The 12,516-nt window shown below is 34.9% G+C and overlaps 1 protein-coding gene across 1 annotated transcript in view; it reads right to left on the reverse strand.

The window, feature by feature from the left end:
* The window catches only part of COL4A5 (collagen type IV alpha 5 chain), a 273,437-nt gene that overhangs the window by 26,858 nt on the left and 234,063 nt on the right, over positions 1-12,516 (reverse strand). The window contains 5 exon segments of the mRNA XM_033201238.1: positions 1,231-1,364; positions 4,113-4,121; positions 8,997-9,005; positions 10,714-10,899; positions 11,985-12,035. Coding sequence (XP_033057129.1) covers positions 1,231-1,364; positions 4,113-4,121; positions 8,997-9,005; positions 10,714-10,899; positions 11,985-12,035 — 389 coding nt within the window.

Raw genomic sequence — 12,516 nt, forward strand, 5'->3', positions numbered from 1 at the left:
TTGCTATGTTGTCCAGGCTTGTCTCAAATTCCTGGCCTCAAGCAACCCTCCTGCCCCAGCCTCTCAAGTTGCTGGGATTACAGGTTGCAGCCAAGACATTTGGTAAGAATTTTATAAAATATAAACAATCCCATAGCTTTTCATTGTCATCTTATAATAACACATGAGAATATTTTAATCTTAAGAATCTGCATTAAAATATTTAGTAGTAAAGGGGTATAGCAGGTGAAACTTATTCTTAATTGTTTCTGGAAATATGCATATTTATAGGGAGTGAGTAGAGAATGAGTAAACAGAAGTAAATTTTTAAGTCTAGGTAACTGGAAGAATAGTGATGGCATGGGGAAAAAGATTAGACTTCGAAAAGCTTTAAGGACCACTACTTTAAATACTTTTTTCTGCCATAAAGCAAGTCTTCAGAATTAAAAGACAGTCCAGATTTTGTTGACTGCCAAATCCACCAGCAATCATCTTGACCGAATGGAGGCAGTTTTGAGAACCCATAAAGAGGAATGTGACTCTCTTCTCTGAGTCACTCAAACCAACATAGAAAGCACATGAGTGGATGTGCTATTATTCTCTTTTTATAGGTGAAGATGGAAACCCAGTGTCTGTTTTCCTCAGAGATACAAAGCAGAATTGTGCAGGGGAGCTGACATTGACCCTAACTTTATCTAATTTCAAAGCCTAAAAGATTTCTCTATTTACCATAAAATGAAGGCTACTCAAATCCAAATATGCATAAAAAGACTCCAGGTAAAGTATCTTTTCAGGAACTCTTTGACTATAATACAGCAAAGTCCCTTTAGGAGACTATAGGAAACTTGCCTTCTACTGTCTTTTTTTTTTTTTTTTTTGAGACGGAGTCTTGCTCTGTCACCCAGGCTGGAGTGCTGTGGCCGGATCTCAGCTCACTGCAAGCTCCGCCTCCCGGGTTCATGCCATTCTCCTGCCTCAGCCTCCCGGGTAGCTGGGACTACAGGCGCCGCCACCTCGCCCGGCTAGTTTTTTGTAGTTTTTAGTAGAGATGGGGTTTCACCGTGTTAGCCAGGATGGTTTCGATCTCCTGACCTCGTGATCTGCCCGTCTACTGTCTTTTTAATTCACCAGTGAGCCACGCATAGAACCTTGTCTAGTGAGTGTTAATTAAAATGATGCAGCTTAGAATTCACATTTTGAATACAAACACCCACATTCTTTTCTCATCACATATCTACTCCCATTTCCTACCTGGAGTCCTGGTGGTCCTTGATCTCCTTTCAAACCAGGCAAGCCAGGTAGCCCAGGTTGGCCTGGGTTTCCCTTCTCTCCTTTAATACCTCCATTTCCAGGGAGACCCGGGGGACCTTCCGGACCTGGTAGACCTTAATAATCCACAGCAAATGACCACATTTCAGTATAGCGTAAGAATAGCATAAAAGTCAGGCTTTTAAAATATCAGTCATCTTCCTATTAGTTTGCAGAATAAAACCCAGACAACATTAAAATATATGGACCTATGCTGATTCCCTTTCTAATATAAATTGGACTGGATTCTTTTTGTTATTAATACTGACTTGCAGACTCTTTTAGTTTACATTTTATAATATATTAAATTCAATAAAATAACATCTAAAGAAAAAGACTCATGACTTAACAATGTGTGGTTCTGTAATCCTTAACAAAGCGTTTGACTTAAAGTGAAATTAAACAGAAACTGTAGGGCACTTTCTCAAATTGGAACATGCATCAGAATCAAATAGACAGTTTGTTAAAACAGATTCCTGGGCCCACCCCAAGAGTTTTGGATTCAGTAAGACAGAGGAGACTGGTCTGAAGGTAGTGAGTTATGTCAATTGATCGTTCAGTTACAGATTGAACTCCTTGTTCAACTCTTTCCTCCCTTCTTGTTACTGCACTTGACCAGCCTTAAGAATAAATAATTTAGAAAAAAGAGACTTAGGAGAGACCCAATAATTTGCATTCTAACAAGGACTTTGTGGAAGCTAAAGCTGTTAGTTCAGGGACCATACTTTAAGCATCACTGCTGTAGGGCAATCAGAAATTCAAGCCATTTTGTTTCATTGTGATTAAAATCAAATCGCTTTATTTGTAAGTAGTTAACATTTATTCAGCTTTTATTACTATGCAATGCAGATAGTAATTTAAGCAAACTAATTTCATTCTAGTGATATGCTTGATACATAAGAACTTTTTTAAATGTTAGAAATTTATTGGATCAATACCTTAAAATTCTTTTTTAAAATGTTTTCATATTCTTTACATTTTAAATATTTTTCAAGAAAAATAAAGAATTCTGTACGAATCTTGTGAATAAACAAAATAATTTAAAACAGGATTTTGCTTAGCATTTTTACTTATGCTATGTTTTTAATTTGTTTTTCTGAATAAAGATAACAGGTCCATTAAGCAACCAGGGAGATCTTATCATTGGCCAAGTCTTTTGTCATCAGGTGGCAAATAGGTGCTACTTGCTTGCAGAGTGTTTAGTGGCTGAGGCTGAGACTAAGTAATCCTGCCTTAAGAAAATAATTACAAAACCCTAAATAATGAACAGCCAATAGTTAGCATTTACACCTTCTCTCCTCTGGTCATTTCCAATTTATTGATTTCAACAAAAAATGAAGATATGTAGGGATTATTTTTTAAGGAACTATAATAGGCACTTGTTATGAATTTAGAATAGAGCTCATTCTTACATATGGACGAAAGGTTGTCTTTTTAATCTCAAATAAAAATCAGACTTTAGTTTCCTTTCCAATACTCTTAAGATTCAGAATCAATGGCAAAATACTAACAAAGCAGAATGACACCATGATTAAGAACACTAGACTTTGGAGCTAGAATGCTGGGTTACAAATCCAGCTCCATTCGTTATTAGCTGTTTGACTTCAGTAAGATTATTAATCTCCTTGGCTTCAATTTTTTCTTCTATAAAACGGAATTAAGAATAGCACCTACTTTAGCAGGTTGTTCCAAGGATTAAATGAGATACCATGTAAAAATTACTTAGCACAGTGCCGGGTACAAACTGTGGAAGGGCTTTTTAAATTATTATTATTATTTTCTTTATTAGTAAAATTGAAGATAAAAACATATCTTAAAATATGAGCATCTTTTTAATCTTTCAGGTATTTCTATGTAATTTTATAATATAACATGACTCTATCTGGCACATGAGAAAGAGGAAGGAGATTTACAATAGTACAACAACTGTTTTATCGTCAAACAATTTAACTCATATAGTCACCCCAGCCTGGCAACCAGACAACACAGAAATTCCCTTCTCAATCATAACGAAAAGGTTTAGTACATTGTACATTTGAAAAAAAAAAAAAACGTAACTTCAGTGTTCTAAGTAAACTTGTTAATTTAATCCATAATGTATGATTTGCACTAGAAATTAAGTAGCAAATCAGAAAATTATGAAAAATAAATAAACTGTGAATCAACCTAATAACAATAACAAAGCAAGATGGGAAAAAAAGAAACCTTTTATGACTCTCTACTCCATTTTAAAGGTTATCAGAACACTGTATCATCTGAAATAACCTAAGGCACTGCTCTTTTTGAAATTAAAAAAAAAAATGGGAAATTTGCATGTTAATTCAGACCTGATGTTTAGAGTCCTTCAAATTATGAGTTATTAATTACATAAAGAACATATAAGTTTTATTTTTAACTGTATTCAATAGCATATCTCTGCCATCACTGAAAATAGCCATAAATACATAGATCAGAGCAATCTGAGAAAACAAAATTTTGAGAAAATAAAATCAATATTCAGAGATTACAAATGGGTCATATGTTTGCCTAAATATTTTAATGCAGTCTTGAAGGTAAAAATAAGTGTATTTCCATTTAAAATTCAACATGTCTTTATGCATTGATTACTTATTATAAACAATTGCAAACACAAAGACCCTAACGTCATTTGAAACTTAATTATAATCAAGTCACATACCTTCATCAAAATGTTAAAACCCCAGCTTGAAGATAACAGCACTCTTCAATGACTTCTGAATTATAGCAAAAAATTGCATTTCTCTTATCACACACACAAAGCATTAAAGAAAAAAAAAAAAAAAGAATTGACCAGTGAAGAGTCTAACCTTGAAAACCTGGGAAGATCAGAGTTCACCAAAGCCCAAAGATCGATGTTAGCAGTATCAGACATCACACAGTACAAAATAAGATTATGAGTTAGAAGTGGTTCACATTATAGTACAAATTAAAACAATAACGTTATTTGCCAGCATTTCTTATACTTACAGCATAATCAGTATGCAAACAGAACCATACAGAATTATAGAGAGCCAAACTTTTTCAAATAGAGCTTATTCTAAAGGATAAGCTGTTGTTCTTTGTTAATCCAGAAAACAGAAAACTCTACTGAAGATATCATGTTAACACTGCTACTGTGGCTTTCCAAAAATTAGCTTCTCAAAACATTAACGTTGGCTAGGTAGTACCATTTCACCAACGGCCTTCAAATTCCTTTAGCAAAGGGTAATTTGGATTAATGCTGAAGTTTATCTTGGCTTGTGTTATCTTTTAATAAAAACACCAGGTGTCAATTTCTTGATATGCTCAGACTGCTTCAAGAAGATACAGTTGACTTTAAAGGCCTCATTGGCAATAAATATAAAGATCATGGGTGAGAGAATAGAAAAATCAAACACAAATATACAATGGCCATTACCAACTGTACTTTTGTTTGTATTTGAAAAGCATTTCATGAAGCCACATTCTGATTTTTTTCATAATTAATCAGGAGGCTTTCTTATTACTATTTATTCAATTATTATTATCATTATTATTTGGAAGGAGTCTCACTCTGTCACCCAGGCTGGAGTGCAATGGCGTGATCTCAGCTCACTGCAACCTCCACCTTCTGGGTTCTAGGGATTCTCCTGGCTCAGCCACCCGAGTAGTTGGGATTACAGGCACCCACCACCATGCCCAGCTAATTTTCGTATTTTTAGTAGAAACGGGGTCTCACCATATTGACTAGGCTGATCTTGAATTCCTGACCTCAGGTGATCCAACCACCTCGGCCTCCCAAAGTGCTGGGATTACAGGCGTGAGCCACCGTGCCTGGCCTATTATACTATTATATTATTATTATAGTACTTGCAATAAGTTACTTAAACAGAAAAAGCCAATATATATTTGTACACATTGAACACAAAAGTAAAGATTCAACTTTTCCATATGAAGACTATCAGTGAAAGGGTACTTGAAAATGTTTTGGCATGCAAATGTTTTGGCATGCAATATCCCACCCCAAACCACAGAAAATATCATATTTATTCTATTATTATTCAATGCACATATTAAGACAGGCTATTCACTATTAAAAGAAGGATCATTAAATAAAAAGATTAAAAGCCTACAAATAGAGCACCCCTTGGTTAGTGTTAATTGACTATAAACACAATTTTCTTTACTTACAAGTCTTGCTATGATTTATAAGCACTGAATGTTAGCAGAGAGAATAAATCGTGCTAGAGCAATGAATCCTAGGAATTAGAAGACCTAGGATCTATTTTTGACTCTGCTACTTAATAACTATATGACTTTGGGCAATTCAATCTTTCTGAGCATGGTTTTTACCCGTATAATGGGAATAGTGTTATCTGCCCTAACCTCCCTCACAGGAATGTTTTAAAGATCAGATTCAAGTTTTAAAATACTGGCCTAATGTCTGCCATGTGCAAGGTGCTACAGGAAACACAAAGATGAGCAAGACTCAACTCTGTCCTTAAGATGCTTACAATAAAAGTACATTATATGATGTAAATTGTGGCATGCCATATAAATAGAAAACATTATCATCATCTCCTAATGAAACTTTCAAAGCATTTGATGCTTTGAAGTTCAGAAAGCTAAATATTGGCTTCTGTTTGTTTAAATTGTTTCTAAATCACAGACAGCAAATTAACTCAAGACAATACTTAGAGCAGAGTCTGGCCACAAAATTAGATAAATAAATTAGAATTCCCACCTAAGACAATTCAGGGTTTGAGTAAAGACATTTTATACGTGTGTTTGATACAGAGGGACCAATAACAAGAACTCTCAGAAAAATATTTCATTGAAATATGACATTTCAGCCTGAGTAATTAGCATGGAAAACTTTGGATCATATCATAGCAAAACTTTTAAGACTCTATTTTAAAAGGTAACATTTTAATGAGCTATATGCCAAGTCAATTTTTTTTTTGTATGAGGCTCACAATCCATTATTTTTCAACTATTTAACAAAGTTAAACTGAAAAAGGAAACAAAACAAAAACCTAAAATATTGTCCATAAGTAGTAATTACTAAAGGCATATTGATGACTTGATTGGTATATTTTAAATTCAGTTTCTACTTCAGGTTGTAGTCTTCAACTACTGCAAAGCAAAAACATCACAGAGACCAACTTCCAACAACTATGCAATTTAGAGCACATTTGGTAAATAAGAAATTGTTAAATTTCTTTTAAGGAATGTGCTACTATTCTTTTTCTTTTTTGAATATATTATAGTAATTCAGAAGAAAGAAATCTCCTAGCTAACAGTAGAGTTTAGCAGTAATCAAAGCAGCAAAATTCTATGTAGGTCAGATAAGGTGGGACTCAACATTACTTCAAAGTACCCCCCTAGTGTTCGCTTTATCTTAGTGACAGTTAAATAGAATGCACTGTCTTACTCTTTTCGATGATATAATTTAAGAAGAACACAAGAAGCAATCTGGTTGATGGAGATGTTGATGGAGCTTTTGAGGTAACAGAAAACAAGAAAGCGGATGCAGTGAACAGTCTGCTCCCTGTAGAACAGACACCTAATTGATCACTGAGGAGCCGTAAGTCAGAGTTCCAGTTATGCCAGTAACTAACAGTATTACCTTGAGCAAGTTTCTTAACCTCTTAAGCCTCAATTTTTTCCTATGGACAAAGACTCCTTGACCAAACTTTAGACAGGTTCCTCTGAACCCTCCTCTCAATTAGGCCTCATCCTTGGGCCTACTTTTTGGCCTTCCAAATCCAGTTACATCAATAATACTGCTAAATCGGTTTAGAGACAGTCCCTTCACCCTTGATATCTGATCAAGTTCCTCATCTCCCACCTTTGATGTCTAAATCCTTGGCCTGTTTCTGGCAAAAATCCTGTTGAGCCAGTTAACAAGAACTCACTCCTCTCTACCCTTGATGCCTCCTCTTAGTAATTTTCTATTACTGGCCCTCTCACTTTGCTCCTTGGCTATAAATAATCACTTTTCTTTGTTGTATTTGAAGTTGAGCTCAGTCTCTCTCGTACTGCAATAGTTTCTACTCTACTGCAATAGTCCTGAATAAAATCTGACTTGTGGATATTTCTCCTTGACATAGGTAAAACTTAGGTCCCTTCTAGATCTGACATTCTATGGTTCTGTGAAATAATGAGTTTTCAGTGGAGTAAGAAACTAGAGAATCAATTCAGGTAGAAACAAATGGTTTCCTAAAAACAATCTTGAAAAATTATGTATTTTAATTGTATAAGATGAAAAAATGTCCTGCCATTCTCAATAGCCAGACATCATGGGGTATACTATTATCTCTTTTAATTCTTTCTTACACATTTGAAAAGGACTATTTATTTTGAATAACAATAAATACATTCAAATATTTGTGGCTCGTTTTACTGCTAATTAGGTAAACAAACATCTTTCACCAGGAATCTGCAATTTTCCTTTGGGTAGCTCTTGGTAGTTGTTCTTTGGTGTGTACTGTTTACATATGTATAATGAAAATAAGATTAAGAACCTTGTAATCTGTGCTGGTTGCATTGTTTTGTTTTTTTTTTTTTTGACACAGAGTCTCGCTCTGTCACCCAGGCTGGTGTGCAGTGGCGCAATCTTGGCTCACTGCAAGCTCCGCCTCCCAGGTTCACGCCATTCTCCTGCCTCAGCCTCCCGAGTAGCTGGGACTACAGGTGCCCACCACCACGCCCGGCTAATTTTTTTTTTGTACTTTTAGTAGAGACGGGATTTCACCGTGTTAGCCAGGATGGTCTCGATTTCCTGACCCCGTGATCCGCCCATCTCGGCTTCCCCAAGTGCTGGGATTGCAGGCGTGAGCCACCGTGCCCGGCCTGCACTGATTTTTTTTTTCTCTGTGCCTATTAGTCCCTTTTTTTCTTTTTTTTTTTAGATGGAGTCTCGCCCAGGCTGGAGTGCAGTGGTGCCATCTCAGCTCACTGCAACCTCCAGCTCCAAGGTTCAAGCCATTCTCCTTTCTCAGCCTCCCTAGTAGCTGGGACTACAGGTGCATGCCAACACGCCTGGCTAATTTTTACATTTTTAGTAGAGATGGAGTTTCACTATATTGGTCAGGCTGGTCTTGAACTCCTGATCTCAGGTGATCCGCCCGCCTCGGCCTCCCAAAGTGCTGGGATTACAGGCATGAGCCATGGTGCCTGGCCTTATTAGCCCATTTTTAACAGCAGTAGAATTGAGAACTTTGTAACAACCCAAAATGTGAAGGTGGGATAGTTTGAAAACCTGCAAAAGATACGGCAAGTTAAGAATTACATATTTTCAGGATCTGATAATACATATTATTGTTTAAAAAAAGAATGTCCTTTTGAAGGATAGTTCAATTCGTTTGCATTAACAGATATAAATTAAACATAAGAAACAGACTCCAAAGAAAGGTAAAATATATAAGGCCGTTTTGGGTACTACAGATTTTCAGTGGAAAATGACACAAATATATGAATTTTAAAATGTTAAATTAGTTTTCCTAGTTAGGTAATTTTGGGTCTTTCCAACAGACAGAAACACTGGGTTCTACAAGTTCCCGAAAACTTAGAGATAAGCCACTATGTAAGAATTGAATTGGCACATGTGCTCTTAAAATACATTCAAACACTTGAAAACATGAGGTACAGGTGTGTATATATATATATATATATATATATATAAAGTTTCAAACTTCATGCAGTTACTACTTTGGAGTTAAGGAGCTAACCTGTAGGACCTGGATAGGGATCAAAGTTCACCAAGGCCCAATGTCATCATTAACAAAAAGGAAAAATATCAAAACTGTTAGAAATATCAAGAAACTAAAAAGCATTACACTAAATACTTTCAAGTTAAAATTTATTTCAATAAAAGAATACTCTGAAAGTTCATATCCATGCATCTGTATATAAACCAAATTATCACCACTTACTGACAAAACTGAAATGAAAACAGCACACTGTGGCATGTTTTCAAAGGCCAAAAGTCATTGCTATCATAATCATTACTATGAGCTCAGACTAAGAACAATCAATTCTAAGAGCAATGGGGTTTACAACTCAGTTTTAATTTATAATTAAATTGAGAAGTCACAAACACTCATCAGGTATGCATTTTTCTAACTAGTTTTGTTATTATTTCTTTAAAAATGTAATTTGTAAGGCATCTTTGTGACTAATGGCTTCATACCGACAAATTTCAAAGTAATGTTCAACAGTGAGCTCATTATTCATTCATTACTAGCAAAAATGAATAACCACAGTGAAGATTAAAATATAAAAAAGATAATAGTTTGGTTTATTTTAATTACTGCATGCAAAACCAAGCAAGATACTTGCTTCAGTTCTTTACATTACATGCAAGAGAGTTAACATGGCTGAGGAGATTTTCACTGGTTTTCTTCAATAGTATACAAACATAAAACCTTAAATAATACTTTCCATCAGATTATATCAGATCAGATAAAATTTGGTTTTGAAAATGATCCTCTGAACACAGTATGTTATCCCATTTAATTTATGTGTTTTGAACATCTTATTAAAATGAACTCCAATCACTTTACATTTTACTGTAATATAAATAAAATTTTCATTTTGAAATGCACTTATATAATGTCAGAGACTTTCAAAGAATAAAAGGACATTTACTTCCTAGTTTTCAGTGACCAGAAATATAAAATTTGAATATCAAGTCTCAAAATCTGTTCATAACCTATCACCAGTGACTAGGCTCAGCAACATTAACAAAGGATGAAAACGAGCATTTCCAAAATTAGTAAAATGAAATGACACAGCACAGATACAAAATGAAAAGGTGAACGTTGGATGCAAAACTGAGCAGTGAACACAAGACAAATGAGGTATAGACATGAGGTTGGTATGAAGAGATCACTAGTCAATTTGATCATGCTGTGATGTTGGAGATAAATGTGATTGCCTAGTTCCTACGGAAGATAATTTTTTTTAATTGTGCCTGGTGAAGATTGCTGATCATATGACAGAACCATAGCAATACTTTTGGTATGGACCACAAGCATCTATTGGGTGATCACTAAAATTATTTCTGTGATGACATGCTGAGAAGCTCACATTTAAAAATGCAGATGGCATTTTGCTGACAGGTTAACAGTATAGTTTTACCTTTTAGTAACAAGACTAATAAAACCACCATTTCCTTTATTCCTCCAAGTTGTTTTACTTCCTCTATATAAATGATAAAATGCATCACTAAAGCAAATTATTAGAACCATGGAAATAGATGGAGTTAGTTATGAACCAAGCTATTTACTTGTAAGAAGTTATTATATTACAAATTTTAGTCTTTTTTTTTTAACATCCTACAACGCACCGGAAAAATTCTAAAGTCTTGAAGACTGAATAACCTGCCAGCAAAATGAAATACATGGACTAATAAATAGACCATTCCCCTACCACTCATGGACATACCTGGTCTCCCAGGAGGACCTTGGGGCCCGGGGTTGCCTTTAGGTCCTTCCAGAGCTGGACCCGGAGGACCAGGAGGGCCTGGGGGACCCTGCACACCAGGGAAACCGTGAAAGCCTGGTTCGCCCTTTGGACCTGGAAGGCCAGGATTTCCTGGAATTCCAGGTAATCCTCCATCACCCTTTTGGCCTATGAAAGTAAAGTATAATTAGAGGATACATTAAATAATACTGAGTTACAGGCTTGCCTATAAGGTTAGCTATTCACACATATTAAGGCAATTAATGGAATTCACAAGAGTCATTTCCATCTCCTACCAAATCCAAATCTACCCAGAAAACCATCCTTCCTATTAAATATATGTATTTGTTAGCAGAAGTATTTATTAGAGTATATATACAAATATAGAAATAATAGCTTTCATCCTAAAAGGCATCTTTTGTGTTAAGACAGAGCAATGATCACATCACCAATAGCTGTGAGGAAAAAAAGCATAAAGTATCTTCAAAAATAGTTTCAAGATGGCTGGAGGAAATTTCTAAAACAAATATTTTGAGTCTAATTTTGAGACTAATGAAAGATACGGCTCTTGAATGGTTGTTATGTGTCCCTGAAGACCATTCTACCCAATATTTATAATCACCATCTAGCAAAATTGTTCTCAACATTTTTTCTCCACCTCTGACACTTTTAAGAGCAATATGACAGTGGCACATTAAAGTAATAATTGCCATGTTGGTATCATGGGAAGGATATCTATCTGACTTTCTAGGAGATATGTGTATGGTTTGAGAAAAGTCTCCATAAAATGGCCAGTGGCATTTCAGAACATAAACATACATATCTGTATGTACATTCAGTCCTACTATTTGGTGCTTACAGTAAGAGTAAGCACAAAAGAGGGAGCAAATATGCAAAACATATATTAAGACTGAACTTTCAAGAAACATTTTTATTATTGACATATATTTCTACAGACTTTTCTTATCTTGCTGCAATTTTGCCTTCTTTCTTTATCATTTCCTCAGCATTTATTTATGAATTAATGAAGAGATATCTACATGTAAATTTCCTTAAGGATACATTTTTATTTAACACAACTCCTTAAATTAAGTTGCTAAATAATAAATGTTTTAACGTTAACACTAGCTTTGAGTTTTCTGGGTTCTTACATGCATTTTATGATAGTAAATGGTGGAGATGGAAAAATAGATGTATTTGGAAATATTCTCATTTTCTTATAGATTGATATAGCATGTTTTATTAAGGTTTACCAGAAAGTCCTGGAAGTCCAGGGGGTCCTGGGTTTCCAAAGCCTGGTTGACCTGTCAGAGTACAAAACAAAACAAAACAAAAATCTCAAGTGGATAATAAAAACTGAAACAAGGCCAAATATTTTTAGATCATTGAGGTTTTCATTAAGTGCAGCAATGTATATTATATGAAACATGCAAAATATTTATTTCCAACATAGAACTACAATTCTAACATGAGAAAACTATCTAAACATATATTCTATTCGTGATTAATGTTAAATATATCTATATGCTTACAAGAAAAAAATATAGATGAAATATAGATTGCGTAGTAAACCACAGAGAAATTTGCAAAAGCTAGGTAACTTCTTTTTGATATGGAAAATTAGACAAGAAAAGATACGGAGTTTTTCATAGGAAGAAGGCAACGTGATCAAGATACATGAGCTAATATTCTCAGGATGAAGAGGAAGATGGTAACTAGGAAAAGGGGAAAGTGTGTAGTAGCTTAGTAAGAAAGAAGATACAATTTCACTGTGGGTAATAAAAA

This window comes from Trachypithecus francoisi, unplaced genomic scaffold (assembly GCF_009764315.1).
Source record: "Trachypithecus francoisi isolate TF-2019V2 unplaced genomic scaffold, Tfra_2.0 Lachesis_group6, whole genome shotgun sequence".
NCBI lineage: Eukaryota > Metazoa > Chordata > Mammalia > Primates > Cercopithecidae > Trachypithecus > Trachypithecus francoisi.